The 21,860-nt window shown below is 49.8% G+C and overlaps 2 protein-coding genes across 9 annotated transcripts in view; one reads left to right on the forward strand and one right to left on the reverse strand.

Annotated features, from left to right (window-relative positions):
* Window positions 1-19,750, forward strand: Crbn (cereblon). Of its 2 annotated transcripts, none has more exons than XM_047534568.1 (11): window positions 1-154; window positions 3,834-3,946; window positions 4,471-4,673; window positions 5,440-5,589; window positions 9,516-9,675; window positions 16,434-16,496; window positions 17,508-17,592; window positions 17,930-18,063; window positions 18,393-18,457; window positions 18,888-19,019; window positions 19,257-19,750. In XM_047534568.1, the coding sequence occupies exons 1-11, from the start codon at window positions 88-90 to the stop codon at window positions 19,435-19,437; spliced, it is 1,353 nt and encodes a 450-aa protein (XP_047390524.1). In that variant the 5' UTR covers window positions 1-87; the 3' UTR covers window positions 19,438-19,750. The 2 variants fall into 2 exon arrangements, with proteins under 2 accessions (XP_047390524.1, XP_047390525.1); XM_047534569.1 differs by having other exon boundaries at window positions 17,948-18,063.
* Window positions 18,630-21,860, reverse strand: part of Trnt1 (tRNA nucleotidyl transferase 1) — a 15,373-nt gene continuing 12,142 nt past the window's right edge. For 4 of the 7 annotated variants that reach the window (XM_047534566.1, XM_047534562.1, XM_047534565.1 and 1 more), the window contains exons 7-8: window positions 21,216-21,469; window positions 20,608-21,101 (exon numbers count right to left, since the gene is read on the reverse strand). In XM_047534566.1, the coding sequence (XP_047390522.1) occupies window positions 20,844-21,101; window positions 21,216-21,469 (512 nt within the window). In that variant the 3' untranslated portion in view covers window positions 20,608-20,843. Of the gene's footprint in view, window positions 19,050-20,607; window positions 21,102-21,215; window positions 21,470-21,860 lie in introns of those variants that run through there. The other 3 variants (XR_007106237.1, XM_047534563.1, XM_047534564.1) reach the window with 3 other exon arrangements.

Genomic DNA, 21,860 nt, shown 5'->3' on the forward strand with positions numbered 1-21,860 from the left:
CCAGAGGGCGCTGTGGCCCCGGCGCGCGGCGCGGAACCTCCCCCGGCGGCTCCGCCCCGTCCCGGCCTGCTTTGCGGGTAAACAGACATGGCCGACGAGGAAGACCCACAGGACGCTGCGCACGACATGGGCAACCACCTGCCGCTCCTGCCTGGTAACTCCCGGGCCCGGGGCGCGGCCGCGGGTGGGGGGCGACGCCCGGAGCCGCCGGCGGCTCGCGGGGTCCGGGAAGGCGCGGGCCGCGCCGGGGGGCGGCGAGCTCGGGCCTCGGCCGGCGACCGCGACCCGGCGCTCCGCTCCGGGCTCGGGCGCCCGCGGTGGCGGGTGAGGCGGCGGCGGGCGGCGGGCGGGGGTCGCGCGCGGCCGGCCCGGCCTCGCGGAAGTGCCCCGGGGTCGGGGCCCGCCACCGGCCCGCGGCTGCGTTCCTGTCCTTGGCGTCCGAGCTCGAGTGAGTGACAGCGGACCGTGTCAGGCGCGGGCCGCGCTCCGCAGCGTCTGTCCGCACCTGCCGCCACCCAGGTCCCTCTGTAGGCGAGGAGCCTGTGAGCGGTGAGCCGAGTGACTGGCCCAGGGTCGCACAGTTGCAGCGTCAGGACCGGGGGCTCGGCCGGTGGCCTCTGAGCCCCTCCGCCGAGGCAGCGCTCGGTGCGTGACCCTCCGGCGCGCAGGAGAATGGGGTCCCCTTTGGTTTCCTCTGGACGGTAGGTTCTGTGCAAATGTGGGCCGGGGGTGTGTGTGTCGGAGGATTGCACGAGAAGAGAGAGAGCATATGCGTAGCCGAACAAAGCGTTCACGAAATGCTGCAGAGGAGACCTGCTGTGCCCAGGTGTGTCGGCCACTCGAGCACCGGGGCCCTTCGCTGCACGCCAAGCAGCGTGTCGGGTGCAAAGGGTCGGTGATGCCTGGGGAGGTCTGCAATCCCGGCGAGCGTGTTGAGAGTACAACTAGCAGGGACTGTTGATTTAAGGCCACATAAAGCCTTCTGGGTTCTTCACAGGGAGCAACTGCCCGGTTGGAAGGATTGGGGAAAAACCTTATGAGGTTAATCTGGAGTCTTATCCAGGTTGTGCAAGATAAGACTCAGGAGGTAGGTTGGCTCTAAGTTGTTGGTGAATCTGCATCTCCTGCCGGGGGCTTTTCTTGTAGGTTGCTGAGAATCAGTCTCAGGTTTATCAGGTAGTTGGTTAAGGGAATCTGCACTCAGAGTACCAATCGGTCTCACCTTATAGGAAGCCCTTTTTCTGTGAAAGAGAGCACGGTCAGAGTCAGTGGTTGAAATCAAGGTGTGTCAGCCTGCAACAGAAGAGCTGAGCTGGTTTTCCGCATCATCAGCCCCTGTCGCATGTGCCAAATCCAGCGTTTCAGGGAGAATGGCGAATAAAAGAGGGAGGATACTGGTGTTCTGTTGCATTCACATGGTGCTCCTGCCTGGGATGAGTCATCAGACTTCACCCCACTGGCTCTGAACCGCCAGTGTGTGTTTTGGGGGGCCGGGGTAATTAAAAGTGAGAGGGCACAGGGTTGTATATATAGTGATACTGCTTTTCTAAATTACCTGCCAGGTTTTATTTGTTGAGAAATACTGCATTTTCCTGAAATCTTTGAGATATGAGTTGTTTTGAAAAGTAATCCATTTTGAATGCTAAGGAAATAGCTTAATAATTTATATAGGAAGAGTTTATCCTGGAGGAAATATACATTGATAAACAGTCAGGTGGGGGAGGTAGATCTTAGGCACATTTATGAGCAAAGCCACTATAATACTTGGTCATTCTTTAGATGGTAGAAGTCAGAAGAGGTAAAATGCCAAATTAAGAAAAATATTCATTGCAGCCTTTGAGCCAATAGTTTGTTTTAAACTTTATGTAGCAGAGGAAGAGAGTGGGTCTCTCCACATGCTGAGTGAAAGCCACACTTTGAGATGCAAATACAAAGAATTAGATTCAGAATAATTTTCTCATCACTTTAAAGATTTGTTGTTGTTGTTGTTATCTCTTGGGAAAACTTTTGTGTTCTTAGTAAAAATATGAGTGTCGTATCAAAGCCCTGACTGCATACAAGTTGAAGTCAATGGTGTTGTCTTTGACAGAGCCTTAAATCTTTGAATTCATAAGAATAAATAAAAAGCCAAACAGTTATCCTATTGTGAAACATCTTGTGTGAGGAACTGTACCTGAAGTGGTTTAAATGACAAGTAGCACAGAGGGAAAAATGGCTCCTTTGTAATGACAATCTAAGTATTAAGAAGTTTTTGGGGGGCCATTTTAAAATGCCTGAATTGTGAGGTCAGAAACGAGGTCCAATACATCTTTATGCATCATGGAAGCTAATATTTCCTGGTGTCGGCACCTTTGACATATCGGGCCCAAGAATTCTTTCGGGTGTGCCTGCGTGTTAGGATTCCCTGAGCATCTACTCTAGGTCACCAAAAGGACTCTTCTAGTGTGACTACCTTAAATGTCTTCAGATGTTTCCAGACATTTCCTAAGGGGCAGAATAAGTCCTGGCTGAGACTCCTGGGGCAGGAAGTGTGCCCGCAGGTGGCATGAGTAGGCTGGAGTCCCCATCGGTAGTGTTGCTTTTTGTGACTTTAATCCCTGTCGACTGGTAGTATCCACTTTTAAAGAATATGGTTAGTTTACGTAATTTTAAAAATGTGCCTGGAGAAAGCATTCTAGGTCATTTCCTTTAAAATGTGTAATCCTTCTTACTGGTGGTATTTGTAAATTTTAAAAGTATACAGCAAAATTTGTATGATAGTGACTGCAAAAATTTTACCTTCATACGAGCAAGTGAAAGCCAGGGAGGTAGGTGTGTTGTGGGAAAATGCTTTGAAATGTTTGCCAGGTTTTACTGAAGCCCCTTTTCCATTTTAGCTAGTGGATCTTTATCTTACTTGCTTGCCCTTTTCTTTTACATTGTCATGTAGGAACTCTTTGGAGTTAGGAGTTTGAAAGAATTTTAGAGGTGGTCTTGTTGGAGTCTGTCATTTTCAGATGAGGAAGCTAAGTTTAGCAAGGTAGAATGCAGTGTTAATGGTGTTAGAAGTCATTAGTAGCAAGGGAGAAAATATCCTCTACAGGAGATTTTAAAATATTTTATGTAGATATTTCCTAAAAAGGCCCTGGACCTTAGTCCTTCACCCCTGAGGAGTAGGGTGGATGTAGTGATTTGCTTCCAGAGTACCACAGGAAAAGGAGGGCACAGCGACTCCACGTGGAGAGAGCCGACAGGCTTTACTGCAGGCAGGTGGGGGAGGCTAGCCTGGGGCAGGTGCGGTGTGCGCCCCTGTGTGATGTGAAGCAGTACTTCATTCCCTCCTCCGTGCCACACGGGAACCTTAGACTGACCACCAGAATTACATCAGGTGAGTCCTAATTGAAGGATAGTCTACAAAACAGTACCCCCACCTCCCAAGAGGAGGGTGAAGAGCTAGGACAGGTGTTGCAGTGTGGTGCTCTGGAGGGAAATCTGCGACCAAAACACGAGATGAGTTGAATTTAGGAAATCCCAGTAAACAGAGAGCTTAAGTAGTGGCACCAGCACAGCATCATTGTCCCTTAGTGTGACACGTGTGTCATGACTGAAGTCACTGACTGCAGGGGGAGACAGAGGTGGGCCCGTGGCAACAGTGTCCCATATTTCTCTAAGCCTGAAACTATGGCGAGATCAAAGAGTTGATATAAAAAGAAAACGGCAGTCCCAGGGTGGCCGGCAAGTGTGTGGGCATTCAGGACCCTTTTATCTGGAAGGCATGATGTATTTGAAAGGAAATATGAATTTGACATTTTGATGCATCTAATTCTTTTTCTTATCATATTGTATTTATGCAGCAGAAAGTGAAGAAGAAGATGAAATTGAAATGGAAGTTGAAGACCAGGACAGCAAAGAAGCCAAAAAACCAAACATCATCAATTTTGACACGAGTCTGCCAACCTCACACACAGTATGTAGCGCAGTCCCGGCTCTAGTACGGTAGATGCACGTGTGTCTGTAGTCCTCCGAACTCACCGCCCAGCCAGTTAGCAGCCTAGCACTCTGCTGAGAGTCTGTGAGCGGGCGGCCGTTTTCCAGCAGAGAGTCGGAGCCCTACCTTTCAGGCAGGTGCTACTATTTCCCGGTGTCGTCCTTGGAGGAGCGGTCGCCAGTTTTCAGTTTTGTTAGTAACAGAGCCATTAAGGAAGTGTTGCGTTGTGTTTGGTCCGGCGGTGGGGAGGTGTTATTTAACATGGTAACATTGGTAATTGTCTTCTGGGGTATTTGGACATAGAGGTGTTTAATTTTTTTTATAATTAGTTATACATGACAGCACTGCATTTGATTAATTGCACACGAATGGAGCTCAGCCTCTCGTTTCTCTGGTCGTATACGATGTGGAGTCACACCGTTGGTGGCATCACACGAGTGCATGGGGGAATGGTGTCTATCTCATCCCACGTCTTCCGTGACACTCGGTCTCGTTCTGAATAGTACCTGGGCGCTGACATGGAGGAGTTCCACGGCAGGACTCTGCATGACGACGACAGCTGTCAGGTGATCCCGGTGCTTCCGCAGGTGATGATGATCCTGATTCCCGGGCAGACTTTACCTCTACAGCTTTTTCGCCCTCAAGAAGTCAGTATGGTGCGGAACTTAATTCAGAAAGACAGAACCTTTGCGGTGCTTGCGTACAGGTAAAGTGTCAGGCGAGCTGGCCTCACTGGTACCTGTGTGAGTACTCAGGGCCACGGTCAGCGTTGAAGATGGAGGATCATTTTGCACATCCAGGAGGGAGGGGTGTGCAAAATTTTGTGAAGTAAAATTTGAAATAGTGGAGTATGTTGGTTATTTTCATTATCATCCAAGCCAATGTAGGTTTTTGATGCCTGGAAATTTTTTGGTCATTAATATTTACTAGAAAACATTTATAGAATGTAAGTTTCAAGAGTTATGTTTATTTAAAGAGAAATAGGGTTTTTACATTGTAGCATACAGGAACCGTTTTTTCTTCTTTGGCTCCTTCAAAACGTGCTAAGCGTTGCCAGTACAGAGCGGCGGTACGCTGGGGCTGCACCTCGGAGTCGCCTGGCAAATGGCGGAACTGTGCTCCAGAGCTGGCAGGGCAGGCGGGAGCTTCCTCCGCAGCACCGCGCTGCTAGCACGCAACAGAAGCGACAGTTGATGAAGTGCAGGAATGGTTGGTTGGGGAAAGGAGAGTTTGGAGCCTGTGAGTCACTGGTCGTTTCAGTGACTAAGTGTGCGATTTTTCTCTAAAGTGTTCTAATTGTGCAAACTGAGCCTCCTTATGAGTCCCCTAGAGGATTTCTAAAATAAAGTCATACTGTCTTTGCAAGTGAGGGTCGATGACTATATATCGTTGGCCCATATGAATGACTTTTGTCGACTTTGCGTGTTTAAATGCCAAATGTTAAAACTCTTCCTTAAAATTTCCCTTGGAAGTAATATACAGGAAAGGGAAGCACAGTTTGGAACAACAGCAGAGATATACGCCTACCGAGAAGAACAGGACTTTGGAATCGAAATCGTGAAAGTGAAAGCAATTGGGAGACAACGGTTCAAAGTCCTCGAGCTCAGAACACAGTCAGATGGGTAAGAAATACCGTGTCTTAAAGCTTGGAACATCTTTTAATGGAGTGGTTTTCTCATTTTTATTTTTTATTCTGTCGTACTGGCTCTGCACAGTGTGTAACATTGTAAGTAGTTATTTTCTCCCTTCTGAAGTGTTTCCCAGTCAGTTCCCACTTGGTGTCCATCAGAATCACCTGGGGAGTTCTTAAAATCGTGGATGCTTGGTTCCAACCTCTTCTTCCATCCCTAGAGCGTTGTTAAGGCCTCAGACGAAGGTTAAGATGTCCAGGTTTGAGATCCCCTGTGAATGCATCACTCAGAAACAGCGTCCACGGGAAAAATGACAAGCACATCCTTGTTTCAGTGCACGTTGTGAAGGTCACAAGTTCCCCGAGTCATGTTGTGAAGGTCACAAGTCCCCCGAGTGTCCCTTCAGCAGGACTCGTCGTAGTGTGGCTGCCGCGGCGAGGGCTTCCACAGTTAGGTGACAGAGATGCTGTTCACCGTCATTGTCTTCTTAGTAAGAAACAGCAAAGGAATTCAACAACACATTTGTCCTGACCATTGGCCGTCGCGTGGGGGAGTGCGTCTGCCCCGTGGCACGTGAATCCCGTGTGAAGGTTTGCACATCGAGGTTCCCGGGTCACACCCTGTCCTAGGGAATGGGTCTGTGATGTCGGCCGGAGCTGAAGATCGCTTCAGATCTTTGTGCTGTACATGGAATATTCCGGAGGTGAAGGTGTTGTGGGTTATTTGTCGGTTTGTTTTAAAAACAATGTGAGCCGTGTGAGGTCAGGAACTTGTCGGCTTTGTTTACACACTGGACGTTCATAAGCACTGAATTATGACTCTGCAGATGCTTCAGGCAGGCTTTTGGGACCAGAGGTGGTGTTGAGGAACGTGGGATGAGCGGCCAGAGTCCATGCTCATGATCATTACCTCGTCTTCCCGCCGTCACCGGGTCGCGTGGGAATAGTGACCCAGGCCTAGCGATGTTCTGTATGTAGGACTGAATGTGATATGAAGGAGTGAAAGAATGGTCTCCCGAGGGTCTGGCATTTGCTGACTAGCCATTTGTTTTGTAATTGTGGATTTTGCTAAAGGTTCCATTTTTAATGTTCTTATGAGGCACATACTTACCAATTTTTTTTTTTTTTTTTTTAACCTCTGAATACTGTTTTCCAGAAAGCCTCAGGGAGATGAAGTAGGGAGCAAGCGTATTTCTCATTAGATCGACCTCTGTGTTGGATCGCAGAGAGCTCTTTGAACACAAGGTGGCAGCGGGGTGCTCAGTGGACGGGGTCCATGACTGTGATTGGTTCTCTTGAGGGCACCCTCGCGGTGCTGGGACTGGAAGAGGCTTGGAAGGGCGCCTCTGCTCCAGTGTTCCACGGAGCTCCTCCACGGGACCTCTCACAAAGGGGTCCACCGCGTAGCACGGAAGGCCCGTGCAGGGTGAGACGTCTGGTCTTGCTGACCCACCTCACTGACCACCCTCCCTTAAGATGGTGAAAGGCAAGGTCCCCTGGAGGTGATGTGGTGCTGTCTCCCTTTTTTTAGATAAGGGAGCCAAATGTTGGAGAAGTTCAGTGACGTGTCTAAAGCCACGTCAGTGGTGTGTGTCTCCGGGCTGGTTCTAGGCCCCCGACATCCCCACCAGTGCTCTTTCTGTGATACTAAAATTTCTCCAGGGCACATTGGAGACTCAGGCTAGTTTCCTTTTTCCCAGGCAAGCACGTAAGATTGATTTGTCTTTTATCTAAATGATATCTCACATATAAAAAGTAGGCTGCTGCTTTCTGCCACTAAATTCAATGTTTATTTATTTGTTGGATCTTTTCTGAACGCATGAACCTTTTCCTTTATTAATAAACACAAAGAAGGGAGTCAGTGAATCACTGCAGGACTCTTCAGAACTTATCAGAGTGGGATTAATACTGTGTCGAAATTAGACCAGAATAGTTCCTGACTGTCATAATTGAGAGGAGTGAATCTGAGTGAATCTGTACTCTAAATGTTTTAATCGAAAATGCAGAAATGTATAGTCATGTCGGTTGTGATGGAGAGACTTGATATTTTCTTTGAAATGCATTTGCCAGGGAGAGACGGCCTCAGACTTCTTTGTGGTTTCTGTGTATAGTATATACTGTATGTACTTCTGGTTTTTCTAGTTTGTACTTCTGGTTTTTAAGAGGAATTTTGAGGGTGGTCAGTCCCCAGGTAATTGTATGCAAAAACCGTTCAGATTTGTGCAGAGTTTTCCTACTACTGCAGTTGCATGTAGTTATATTGGAAACCTTTTATTTTTAAGTTTTCATATTCATGGAGGTGATTTTATTTTTGTTTTCAAATTTCATTTGTTTTTATAACATTTATGTGAATCACGTTGCCATAGCATAGATTAGATGCCACCAGCAGGTTGGGAAGCGATACTCCCTTAGGGTAAAACACACTCAGCAGTGGGAGCACAGCCCGCGTACAGGGAGCGGCCTCGGGCGTGCGGAACGAGGAGGACCCGGGCAGCTTGCAGTCTCCGGGTTCAGATGAGGGGTCACTGAGGTCACTTCTAAGCTGGTACCACAGTCTAAATGCATTTGTCAGAGTGAAAACATAAAGTCTTTTATAATATTTGGGTAAAGCATAATTCTTAATTCCAGTATTTCTGACCTTCAGAGTCAGATTTCAATAAGCTTCCAAAGGATGGTATATACGACTTTATGAATAAGATAACGAGAGAGGAGCTGTGCCGCATCATTAGGGCAACTCGGGAGGCTAAGGTTGGAGGAAGCTGAGTTTTAGACCAGCCGTGGCACCTTACTGAGACCTCATCTTGAAAAAGTTAAAGGACCAGGGATGTCACTCAGTGGTAAAGCTCCCCCGTGTCCAGTCCGCGGCACACACACAGTTACTGACACACTCATGACAAACACACATTGAAACCCAGATCATCATGTCCATCCCCTCCTCCGAGCACTGGGGCTGGGAATCAAACCCAGTTTCTGGGTTCAGGTCAACTGTAGTTCTGGGGATTAAACAGGACAAAATTTTAACATTTCCCAAAGGTTTTTTAAGATAAAAGTTGTATTTTAATGAGTGTGGTAAGTCAGACCTGAAGTTAGTAGAATGAGCATGTATTTCAGTTGAAGTGGGTATTTTGAGCTGTCCTTAGCTATTTTCATGTAATCACTGAGAAGTATCAGATTCCTACTCAGAGCAGATGACTACCTGAAGTCTCGGAGGAAGCAGAGACTGTGTTTGATGTCATCGTTGAAACAGAATGGTTTCCAGTCTTGCTCCTAGCAACGCAGTGCTCATCTTTAAAGTCGCCTCGCAGGAGGGGTCTAGGGACAGCCTCTGTGTGCATCAGTGGGTGACAGACGTGTGAAAGTCTGATACTTAGCAGCAGCACGTGACAGCCTAATGATGAGTGTGAAAGGTGATACAGTGGAGGTTGTGTTTCTCCGCAGCCACCTTAGGTTTCTGAGAATGGGAGAAGGGCCGCACGTGGACGCGCGACGCGCAGAGCCCGTGTCACTCTTATTTGCAGCGTCCGTGGGGTGGTCTGTGGTTCTCCCTTCCTGCGTGTCCTCCCTCGGTGAGAAAGGCTCCCGCACGCGAGTCGGGAGGTGGAGGCCGGCTGCCTGCGCCGCTGAGGCGCTTGCCCGCAGGCGCGGAGGTGAGCCGCCCAGGCAGGCCGTCTGTGTGGCCGTGCAGATGCCCCTGTGTCTTCCGCGGTCGGAATAAAGTGCAAAGTGTGCACACCTGGGACGATGTGTGGTAAGAAGTGCTGCGGTTAATAAAAGAGGGTACTTTATGAAAATGGCTGTGTCCTGACAGCAGCATCCAGCGAACGGTGTTTAAAGTGTTGTAAAACTGTTGTCCATGTTTAGAAGCTGTGATCTGAGTCACCGATCTCGAAACTGAACACGGCGCTCGGTCTGTTTCAGAATCCAGCAAGCCAAAGTGCAGATCCTCCCCGAGTGCGTGCTGCCTTCCACCATGTCCGCCGTCCAGTTAGAGTCGCTCAACAAGTGCCAGCTCTTTCCTTCCAAGCCCGGCTCCTGGGAGGACCAGTACTCGTGTAAGTGGTGGCAGAAGTACCAGAAGGTGAGAGGCCTTAACCCCTAAGACGCTCGCTTTCGCCCTCGCGGGGACTCCGAGGGCTCGGACGCCTGCCCGCACGCCGCCTGCCCTCCCAGGAGGCTCCCGGAGGAGCCGAGGCCGAGCGGCGGGAGGCCGTGGGTGCCGGCACGCTCACTGGCTCGCTGGGGACTGCGGTGCTCTCGGTGGAGGCGGCCGCAAGGGAGGGAGAGGGTCCTCGGGGCCCGAGTCCCGTGGCCCCGCCGGCTCTCGGGTGGACCTGGAAGAGGAGGCTGCGCCCCTCTGGAGAGGCGGCCTGGGAGGGCTCGGCCCCAGGGCGGGCCCGCGGTGTGGGAGCCGAGGCCGCAGGGCTGTCCCCGTCTCCCAGAGCTGCCAGCGCGCCCTAGCGCAGCGCCGCCCGGGCTTGGGTCGATGGCGACGTGTCCCGTGTGACGCGAGGGGCGCGGATGTTCATGCCCAGGCCTCTGCGTGTGGCCTGTGACCCTGCAGCGCCCTCTTGGCAGCTCCTGCGGTTTTCAGAGCGCCCTGGCCTTGTGACTGGCTTCGGGCTGCCATGGTGGGAGGCGTCAGGTGAGAGTCACCAGATGTGAACGCAGTGCTCGCATCAATCGCCTGGACCACTGTCGGACGACCTCCAAAGTCACGTCCCTGCGGTGACGAGGTCGGCCGGCTGCGGGCTGGGCTGGCTCCCGGAAGCCGCCCTGCCGCGCGTCGGAGCAAGGAGCTGCGCAGGCGGCCCTGAGCGCGGGGGCGCGTCCCACGTAGGCGTGGTCCGTCCTGGGAACTCTGAGGCTCGTCAAAGCCCTGAATTCCATCGTGGTGAGCACCTGCAGGGCGCGCGAAGGGGTTTTCATCCTGCGTGGGATCTTTTGATCCTGACCCTGAATTTCACGGAAGTAGATGTGATGGCTTTTTAGAGTTTGATTTTTGTGCCGATTACGGATTAGAATCCTCCCATTCTGTGACAGAAGCCCCTGGGCACCTTCAAAATGAAGTTAGAGTCCGCACTCTGCACCAGGCCCTCGCTGGGCAGTGACGGAGAGGAAAGGCAGACCCGTAGGTCCGGCTTGGGAGAGGACCGTCTGACCTTGCCCTGTTGTGTCCATCCCCGTGCGTCCTGGTGTGTATTTTATGGCATCACCAGGGGCTTAAACGGAGGGTGTGGAAGTTTAGGAGATGTGAGGGTGTTAGTCCTGTGTATTTGGGGGGTTTTTAAGAGGGTCCCTTGTGAAACTGAGACCGGGGTTTCGACATCTGGGATCTGGATGACTGGGTCAAGAAGAGAGGTGTTTGTGGACCCAGGGGGCCTGCAGAGCATTTCACTTGAGAGAGACCTCTCAGCTCCTCCATGTGCATCAGGAAGCAGCGTCTGGCCCAGGGAGAAGGGCCCGCGGGTGCCACAGGTGGGACAGTGTTCCGTGCTTGCTGCACATGTAGCTGGGTGCCAGCTAACCTGGACGGGACCGTGTGTCTGCGCAGACCTAGACTTCTCTCTTTCTCCAAGTTTCATCTGCATCCCAAGGTGATGCGGGGCGGTGCACGTGTGAGTCATCTCTGCATCCGAGGAGTTCCGGTGGTGAGGGTCTGGGGAGGCTTACGATGCTAACCTGATTGTAGCTAACCGGGTCCTTCATTAATTTTGCGAGAGGAGGAGGAGGAGGCCCAGGGTGTGGTCTTCCTGACACCTGTTCAGGTGAACAGGATGTCTGCCCATCCTGTCTTCATGTGCTGCTGAAAATCCAATATCCCAAATGATCAGAAAGATAGTGTTGAACCTTCCACGAGAATTCCGCGTCACCTTCCCTTCTAACGGGAGCATTTACAGGAAGAGCGTAGGCGTGGCTCTGAAGACCCAGGAGTCCACCTCCGAGCCGCTTCCGCCTGGAGGGCTTGCCTGGGGTGGGAGCTTTGAGCGCTCCCTTTTCCCTTAGCAGTGATTTCCTTACTCGGTAGGTTCACTGTAGGGGGACGTCCACATTTAAAGGAGGAGTCCTTAACCTGTTGGGAACATGACCTAACTGTTTTTAAGCGTACTTTCTACTGGACGGGACCATGTGCTCCTTCGTGTAGAGAGGCTTGATGCGCTATGGAGGAGAGCCAGGTGTGAGATGTACAGAGTTCAGGCGTGGAGTCAGTGGGTAAACGCAGGCGGCGAGGGAGGCGCATGCTCCCAGTCACGGGGTGCGTCGCGGGGGACGGCAGGAGCTGGGCACTGAATCCAGATGGCGCCTGCAGAAGGGAGGTCCCTCGCAAGGTACTCAGGGTCCTAGAGTGGATGAAGACAGATGCAAGTATTGGTGACCTTATTCCACGTGAAAGGATATGGTTCTCTGAATCTTCTTGCTGCCTAGAGGACTGTGGAGACGCCTTCACGTCAGTCTCCAGACTACTGCAGTTTTATTTTTAAATCTGCACAGGAGGCTGTGGTGTGGCAGCACTGTAACCTAGGAAACCCGACCCTGTTGATGACGTGTGCAGGTAGTGTCTCGAACAGATGTCTTTCTATAGACGGAAGTATGTCTGGTACATTTTGAGGAGTGGCATGAGTGGGCTTCAGGGTAGGTGCATTTGTAACGGGGACAGTTTCAAAGTACCTCACCGAGGAGACCGGCACCCAGTGCGCTCTGCTCATTTGAACTACAGATTCATAGATAGCACCAGACCTGGAATTTGCCGACCCGCTAGTAAAGTGCACTCTGTCATTGGAGATCGAAGGTGAACGAGAGGGAGGTGTAGCATTCTGCCTCAGAAAAGTTTGCATTAGCAGTTTTCTAGTGACCGGTTGGCGTCTGCAAGTGTTAATGACCTTCCGTAATCTCTGTAACTGATGAGTTCCAAACGTTTTCTTAGTTTGTTCTGTGTGTCAAGTTTGCTGTGAGTGTGCTCTGTCGTATTATTTTATTGAAGGTAGTAGACTGTTTTAAGTGTGTCTGTATTTACGTGAGTTCTTCAGGTAGAGGAACGCCTCTGTGGTTTCCTGTTCCGTTCTGTGCAGCTGTCTTCTCTGTGTAGTTCTTAATGTACGAACCATACTTGTTGCAAACAAAAGTCATTTCTATCCTGTCCGCGGCTTCTGAAAAGCTCTTTTCTGTCCCACTGATAAATTAATCTCTGCCGGTCAGTCGGCTTGTGTACCGCCACGTAGTCACACGCGTTGACGCTGGACAGTCTGTGAGGTGCAGCTCCTAATGTGGCCTTTGTGATGTGTCAGGCGAGGTGCCTCCTCAGACAGAGTGGCAGTGTCACCGGCACGCGTCTTATGTACGTGTGCAGGATTGTCCGAATCTGCCCTTGGGTGAAGACTCAGGAGTCCGGGTGTATTTCCAAGTAGGAATTTGGTAAATGAAGAAGAGAAGCAGAGAGCTGGTAATTTCTGCTGTGGATAAAGTATATTTTTTATGTTGCTGATGGTGACAGGTTTTGAAGAAATGAACAAGTCGGTGCCTTTGATCACTGGACTGCTGAGGTTGGGGTCTTCCATGTGGACCTTTGCTTTGTCCTTCCGTTGTCATTGCACCTGCAGGTCTCACTGAGTAAGAGCGTTAGGTTTTGATCATTGTGTGTCGTTGGGAGGGAAAGCTGCAGCCTTAGCTGTGAGGCCTGAAGGAGGATCTCCAGGCAGAAACCTCCTCGCCGGCTCTCGGTGGAGAGGCCCAGTGCCGCAGCGAAGAAGACTCGGGGAGGACCTGTCACTTTTATGTGTGTAAACTCTCTGGCTGGCACTTAAACTTTTTGGGACTTGTTTGCAGAATGTATCACGGTGCTGGCTTTCTTGAAGAGGCGCTACGATGTAGTAGTGTCACCCAGATGTGAGACGGCAGTGTCTCTCATTGGTGCAGATATGCGGAGGGGCCTCAGAAATCTAAGAATGTCCCAGACCTCGGTTGTGGCCACTGCTGTGCAAAAGGTAGCTAATGTTTTCTGGTGTCATTCTCTTCCTGTTGCGTAATGAAGTGTATATATAAAATGTACCACAGATATCCTGTGATGCATATTTGGGTGGTTTGTAAATAGAGCTTGTAGAATCTGTCGGTGTGATCGGAATAAAGAAACCCGGAGGACCGTCCCGTCCAGCTGTGGAAAGCCGAAGTGAGAGACTGGATCGTACGTGGCTTCCTTACAGGTGACTGGTGAATGGATGCGTCAATATGAGGCCTGGAGCTTCTCGGGTTTACCGCGAGTGGACGGAGTTGGGAAGGTTTGCCGTGTGCACGTCGCGCTATGCTGCGCCACTCAGTGCGTTTTTCCTTAAACATGGAGATGGTACTAGCTGGAGCCACGTGGTGTTCCTAAGGCACACGAGGTTCTTTTCACAATGTTAATGGTTGACATTGCGGCAGAGTATTTGATTCCTTGCCGTTATCGGTAGTTTGTTTTTTTCTTTTTTTCGTTTCTTCTCGTCGTTGAATGGTGCGGTAGTTTAGTTCTCAGCCTTAGATACTCTGTCCAGGAGAGTATAGCTTAGTGGACAGGCTTACTGTGCTGAAGTCGCTGCCCACGCACATGCTAGGAGGCCTTTCTGGATCATCCGTAGGTGGCCTCCAAGGTAAGGAGGACTAAGGTGAGCTGAGTATTCATTCATCAAAGAACTTACCGGTGGCGTTTCACGGTAAGCGGACCCTGCGTGACGATGCGGTTCCTAACACACCTGATGGGGGAGCATCGTGTGCATCGAGAGCTGTCTCCCAGGTGAATCCTGCACTGTAAGGTGTGCCCTGTGACAGTGGACAGTTCCATTTAGAGTACTGTGCAGCAGAGCAGCACTGTGTATCCATAGCTAGGGTGAGATCGTCGGGTGAGCCCTAGGCGTGAGCTGAAGAGCAGGGCACGGCTGCCGCTAAGTCTCCTGGGCACTTTCAGTGCGCAACGTGGACCGCCCTCTCCGTCGAACTGATTCCTGAGGGCTCATGGCTGTAGGGGCAGGACCGTTGTGTGGTGAAGTGTCCCCGTACTTTTCTGATTCTGTTAAAGGGCCTTTGTGATCCTGTCTTTACCAGTTTCACGTGGCATGCTGTGTATGAAAACATTTTAGTTTTGGTAAAAGTAGACATGTACATAGAAGGGTTTGGGTTTTTGTTTTTTTTTTTTCCTTGGGTGCTGGGGATCAAACCTAGAGCCTTGTGCTTACAAAGCAAGCACTCTACCGACTGAGCTATCTCCCCAGCCCCGTTTTGTTTTGTGTGTTTTTATTTTGTCCTGTTTAGAGATAAAGGTGGTCTTTTTTCATATTCCATGGGTTCAGTATGCTTTCTTGGATATGCTGCAGTCCTTTTTCCTGTGAAGTTTGCACTCTCATTTCCTGAAGTTGACATTGTCGTGTTTGCTGTTAATGACTGCTGTGGCGGTGTGTCCAGTAGTAGGCATAGTTTTGTGTCCTATAGAACATGTACTTGTCTTGCTGAAACCTTTTGGTTGTGTTTATGATTTTGAGGTTAAGTTATGAATCTAAATCTCAGTTGTATTGGTATTCTGGTGAATCTATTCTTTGAGGGCTATTGATTATCATCGAGGGAAATTCTATAGCAGTTTAAGTGGAAGTCACCTTTTCAAGTGGATTAAGGTTTGTTCTGTTAGGACTTAAAACGTAGTGTGTCGCAGGAGGTATGCGATGGGGTTCTGCTCTCCCTCTGTGGTCAGGCTAGCAAGTTTCCAGTCTGGGGCGCGCTAGCTCCTCCTCCGGCGCCTCTCTTGTGTACTTTGTCACTCAGTAGAGGCCCTGGTACTTTTTACACGACGATAGATTGAATTGTCTTTGAGTCTCAGTGCACGTGCCAGACGAGTCCGAGGCTGCAGGAAGGCAGCGGCGGGCTCTTAGGGGAGTGCACACCATTCTCAGCCTTCCTAGGAATGCACACGTGCCTTCTCTCTGACGTTTCCGTCGGCAATGGGCCGTGACCGTGATGCAACTTCTTTGGGATCGTATCGGCCCGACGGCTGTGTTCGGGGCATGTTAGCGTGTATCGCCTGTGGGGATGGGGACGTTGACACATCTCAGCCAGAGTCTCTGTGTCGGGTCCTGAGTGAATTTATAAAGAAAGTTCTCTGTGAGGAGTGAGGCTCAGGGCCTAAGGGTGTAAAGAAAATGACTTTGTGTCCCTATTCAATGTGTTTGTTGTTGGGAAAGTGGGAAAGTTTTTAAAGGGTCACCAGGTGGTCCAGCAAAATGGCACCGAGTTTGTGTGCATGTGTCCGTGTGAGTGAAGGCAGGTGGATGTAGCACATAGTGCTGGCCCCGTCCTCAGTCGGCCACCGCTCACTGTCCCGCCGCCCGGGCAAGTTCCACGCCTGCGTGGTTGGGCCCTGACTGGTGTCCGCGTGTATTTTCTCATGTCTACTGTATGGTTCCTGTACCTTTCCTGTGTAGATACCTGTATGTACACAGGTCCCAAAGTCTGTGTAAGAGCCACCTGCAGCATTCAGTGTGGCTACCTGCCGGACACTGGTGTGGTCTGTGAGGAACAGGCCACGCCATGGAGGCCAGGTGTGTGTGGGCACGTGTTGCACAATGAGGAATCTGTCAAGGGACGCTTTCGTCAGAAACCGTTCTAGCGAGGCACAGGCACACAGGCGTGTTGCGGTAGCAATGAGGATCCAGCTGTGGTACGTGTTTGAGGGGCAGCAAGTACGACAGTCAGACCAGAGTCATGTGTGATAGGAGCATCACAGAAATAGCACAGTAGGCCAAAATCCTAGGGTGCTTTTTTATCAGAGGTGTTTTAATTTGTACTTACAAGTTTTATTAAGTGACATCTTTCTGTTTTCAGAGAAAGTTTCATTGTGCAAACCTGACGTCATGGCCTCGCTGGCTGTATTCTCTGTATGACGCTGTAAGTACCTCACGTGAAACTCCTAACCGTGGTCACTGAAAGGAGACGTGTAAGCCAGCGAGGTTTTCAGTACTGATGCTGTGTAATACATGTGAGGTCAAAGTGGCCGAAGGTAATGAGGGACGTCCTGTCCACCTAATGGAACTGTTAGTGGCTTGTAATGGAAGGGCAAGCTATTTAGAAACCTTAGGGTCCATTACACATGGGAAGTTTATTTTGGGTAGGTGTCAGTCCCGTGTAGGAAACTGAAATGTTCTGAAACTGCATTTAGGTCTCTTTCTCAGAGGCAGCTTACTAACGCTTGTCTTTTGCCTGCTCAGGTCGTGCCTGACCTATGCACGGGGCTCCTGCCCCTTGAAGTGTGAAACCGGGCAGTGCTGTGTTATCTCTATTATAAAAGAAGTTTGGAAGAGGTGGATGGGTGGCTCAGCATGGTCTGGGTTTCGGTCTCCTGGGATGGTTTTACAGTCCCGTTTTGACTGCTTACTCAAGGATCTGGGGCACAGTATTTTCCTGAGGTAGCTGTAGTGTGGTGTTAGTAATAGGTACTATGTGTACTTCGGTGAACATATCTCAGTCATTTCCATGCACGAATAGCTTGGCCCACAAACCTAAAGTCTTTCAAAAAGCCAAGTAGGTTTTTATGACAGTGGAAAGAGCCAGTTGGAATTTTCCTTGTGCTGCTTTGGAGCCACTGTTGTGGTACAAGGGTGTTTTTGGTGCAAGCCGTAAGTGCCGGTAAGTGGGCATCAGAGGCCACAGGACTCACTCTGTGGTGAGTTGGAGAAGGCTTTGTGGAAACTGGCAGCAGAGGGGCACCCCCAGGCGTATGAAATGATGTGGTGGGTCAGATCCTGTGACTAAGAAAACATGAGACGCTCAAAGTGGGGCTCGAGCCCCTGAGACCTTAGCACAGCAGAGATCGGTATCAGGGGTGCGGGGAAGATGACAGCGCTTGCCTGTCAGTAATGCTGCGGAAGTTTTCTCACGGCCACTTGTATTTTACACCAGGAAACTTTAATGGACAGAATTAAGAAACAGCTACGGGAGTGGGATGAAAATCTGAAAGATGATTCTCTTCCTTCAAATCCAATAGGTAAGAAGTAGTGAGCTTCTTGTCCATGACGTGTTCTTGACCCAAGCCTTCTGGCTGACTCAGAAATCTAAGTGTGTTGGTGCAAGTGTCGAAAGCGTACATACTTAACAGGCGTCTCTCATCTTGTGAGTGCAGTATCGTAGGAAACGTCTCAGTCAGGCCGTTCTCCCGAGAGCTTAGGGTGCCCATCGGGTGGCGTCTTTACTGTGGGAGTCCGCAGACATCACCTAGTAGATGCTGCGTTTTAGAACTGTGACGTGTCGTGGGGAGTGCTGTGGCGGGAAGGGTCATTTCTGACTGAGGACATTGTCAGACTCATCCGTGTAAATCCCGAAAGTCCTGTCCTGTGTTGAAGATTTTTCCTACAGAGTGGCTGCCTGTCTTCCTATTGACGATGTGTTAAGGATTCAGCTCCTTAAGATTGGCAGTGCCATCCAACGGCTTCGGTGCGAGTTGGACATCATGAACAAAGTGAGTAGGGGCGGTGGGTACGGTGTCTTAGTGACAGCTAGGCCAGAGTGGGCACCGTCAGGGTGAAGCATTCTCACTGCAGAATGTGCAGAAGGCCCCGGGTGCCTCTGGATGTTCAGGCAAGATTCCCACCGTGAGCTGTAGGCGTTACACAGCGTGGACGGCAAGTGTGTCCAACCTGAGTACCTGTGTGCAGGTGGAGGGGACATTTGTGTCACTCCTCTCTGGTTCTGAGTTAAGCTTGTGGGTAGGTTGGCTTTCTTACTTCGGTCACTGCATTACAAGGAATGCTGTTTTATTTCACTGAGCATTTCTTCTGTACTTTCTAGTGTACTTCGCTGTGCTGTAAACAGTGTCAAGAAACAGAGATCACAACCAAAAATGAAATTTTCAGGTATGGTGTTTAGCACATCTTTAGTGTATCTGTGATGTAAATTGATCATATATGAACATATTTTGTTTCCCCTTCAGCAAAGTACACTACATGAATAAATCACTTGTAATGACTGACTTGTAATGATTGGGGTGAGAGAAAACAGGGTGATTGTATGCAGTGAAGTAGGGGTGCTGTACTCCTTTCCCCATATTTCTGGGAAATGTCAGGTGTGTGGTGGGAATGAAAACCTCAGTCGCATCATGCTGTGAGCAGGACACCTGAGGTGTCGGTGCAGTGGGTCCACTGCGAGCATGCACTGGTGCTTGAGAGTGAGTCCATGCTGTCAGTCCAAGTGCCAATCAGCCGGTTTATTAAGAAGGGTAGGTTTTTGTCCGCTGTGTGCATTTTCTAAATCTTTTGGTGTTGTCTGTGTCCCTTTGCCTTTCAGCTTATCCTTATGTGGGCCGATGGCAGCGTACGTGAATCCTCACGGGTATGTGCACGAGACACTGACTGTGTACAAAGCTAGCAACCTGAACCTGATAGGGCGGCCTTCGACGGAGCACAGCTGGTTTCCCGGGTAATGGAGTTGTTGCTCTTCTTGCTGCACCTGAATGGGGTAAAAAATTGTGTTGGGGTCTGAGCAGGACCGTATTGAAATGGGGAGAAAATGAAGTAGTTAATAACAACAAGTCGTGGCATTTGCTTTACTCAGGCAATGTTAGTGTTGGTTCTTACATCTGGCTCTGGAGACTTTTTCAGACTCACATGTTAAAATGGGGTGTACTTTGGCTAACAGCTGTCCTCCTCTTTGTAGGTATGCCTGGACCATCGCACAGTGTAAGATCTGTGCAAGTCACATCGGATGGAAATTCACAGCCACCAAAAAAGACATGTCACCGCAAAAATTTTGGGGCTTAACTCGATCAGCTCTTTTGCCCACAATCCCAGACACTGATGATGAATTGAGCCCCGACAAAGTCATACTCTGCTTGTAAAGAGGTGGTAGGGAATAGGAAAGCAACCAGTTAATTGGTATTCTCATATCTGCTTTGGAAATTAATGCACACAGCGAATCATCACTTAACAGCACCTGTGTATGGCGGACTGCTTACTCATGCCCACCGTGGGTTGTGGAAGTGTACGTGCAGTGAGTCCTGTGAACACCATTCTGGCAACAGTGTTCACCAACGGGGAAAGGAGTGACCGTGTATATTATTGTAAAAGGTATTTGTTCCTTTCAATTTTCTGTAGCTTCTGATTTGTAAATTTTGAAAATATTAAAATTACCCACCTTTAGTCTGAAAAAGACTTTTTTCTGTGACCCTCATTTTATTTTGTCGTGAAGTGGTATTCAATTTCATTGTCTTATTCTGTGGAGGGGCAGGACGTTAAACAGTAACTAACTGCACTAAATGCAAAACCCCCAAAAAATCATACCTGTACCATATCAATGAAGTTGAAAATTATTTTATTTAAAATGTATGCTACTTTTTGGCATTTGGAAGTAATTTTTCAAATTTGAAAAGCTACCAACAGTACTGGGGGGCCCTTCATAAGTGGAAAAAAAATAACTCAGTATTAATACTTGCAAACTAGACTACATTAGCAAAATGTAGGTAGCACAAAAATTCATTACACATGACAACTACCATTGCACTATTATTCCATAACATACAGCCTGCACCCTGAGATATAGGCTGTGAACTTTGGTATACAAATTTTATGATCTCTATTAATGTTTTCTATAAATATTTTAGTAATACATTCAATACTCACCAAGTTCAAAACTTGCTCCTACACTGTGAACACACTTCCTGTCATAGAAAGGAATATCAGGACCAAACACAGCCGCAAAAATAGATATATCTGATCACCCCATGAAAACAGACTTCAAATCATTAAGGTGCACACATCAAAGGAGAAAAGGAACATCACTCTCCAGCATGGATAGCATCAGCACACCTCATGACCCAAAACTATCACTTGTACTGCCGTGTGCACATCACCACGTGGTATTTGTACAAAAATTTAAATCGAACTTCAAGGCACTCATTAGATTACAGGAAATGAACCACTACTCAAAGCAGCCCACTCATCTTCTAGGCAGACATTAAAATTTTCCTCTTTGAGAAAACTACCAGGCTCTAAGATTAATACAAGTAGTGTCCAACAAAGAAACAAGATTTTTATTTTCTGAACACAAGTCAACCTTACTTGCAAAAAAATTCGAAGACACACTGATACAAATCTAATCGAGAGGACATACACTTCCTATCAGTGCCTGAAATACAGTTTTTGTCAGCACAGCCCATTTAATTGGCTCGAAAGCAGTCGTCACCTTTTCTGGAGGGAAACGAGATACAAACCGGTTCTAGGGACCGCATCCCGGCAGCCGGCTCCCTCATCGGTCTTCCGTCTTCCTTATGTGACTCAAGAGCTCCTCCTTCTCCATCCGGTAACCACTCTTCTTCCACTGCTCACGCAACTGCTGCAGCAGAGCTCCGATCTCCTTTCCCGAAGAAACGCCCACCTTCCTGATGTCGTGGCCGCTGACGGGAAAGGGGGGAACCGACCACCGCTGCATCTCCTGCAGCAGACGGTGCTCGCCTTGGTACTTCAGCAGCTCGCACACGCGGGCCACGACGTCGGGCTCCCTAGACTGAGCACAAGACACGCGTCAGGTCCCACCACGCGCCCTGCATTCTCTCATTCACAATGAGCACAGTCTAAATGCGTCTCTTGTGCCACCGAGGCTGGCGGGCGCCACACTTACATCAATGACGAAGTCCTGATACGGTCTCAGTGGCTCCGAGCTGTCCGCCGCTTTCGTGAGGTCTCTCCTGTTTTTAACCAGAAACAAGCCAAGATTCTTCTCCTCTTTAGAAATCTTCAACCTCAAATCCAGCTTTGTGACATCATCCTGTCCCTTGAACAGGGAGGCCAGCAGGGTCATCGGCTTCGGTGAGAAACCCTCGACGTATCCACAGACCCTGTCGAACTCCTCCAGACACGCCTTAGCGGGTAAGCCTGTGGGGACGACACCAGCTCTCACCTCTGTGAACCGCGGGCCACGCTTGGGCACACAGAGCCGCCCCTCACCGGCACTCGTGGACGGCCGAGGGCCATCTTCGCTCCCTGTCCCCCACAAAACCCAGTAAGAGCCCCAGGTCATTCCCTTTCCTTCCCCGGCTCTACCTGGGGGGTCCACAGCCACAGGTTTTCCAGACTCCTGACTTCCCACCCCTGTGTCGCACGACCCAGCCCCGCGTGGTCAATCTTCGTATGGCGTTCACACTCCCTCACTGACACACCACGCGCGCGATGACCCTCTTCTGGATGACCATTGTAACATGTAGTGAGCCACAGGCGTGGGCCCGGCCATCAGAACCAGAGAGGTTACTTCCGAGTCCCTTTTTTC

This window comes from Sciurus carolinensis, chromosome 19 (assembly GCF_902686445.1).
Source record: "Sciurus carolinensis chromosome 19, mSciCar1.2, whole genome shotgun sequence".
Lineage (NCBI taxonomy): Eukaryota > Metazoa > Chordata > Mammalia > Rodentia > Sciuridae > Sciurus > Sciurus carolinensis.

What these genes read in the sequence shown, in the direction of transcription:
- Crbn (XM_047534568.1), top strand. Translation starts at nt 88, where the DNA reads ATGGCCGACGAGGAAGACCCACAGGACGCTGCGCACGACATGGGCAAC. An exon ending in CCACCTGCCGCTCCTGCCTG is followed by an intron (nt 155 to 3,833) that starts GTAACTCCCGGG and finishes GTATTTATGCAG; the next exon opens with CAGAAAGTGAAGAAGAAGAT. An exon ending in TGTATTCTCTGTATGACGCT is followed by an intron (nt 16,497 to 17,507) that starts GTAAGTACCTCA and finishes ATTTTACACCAG; the next exon opens with GAAACTTTAATGGACAGAAT.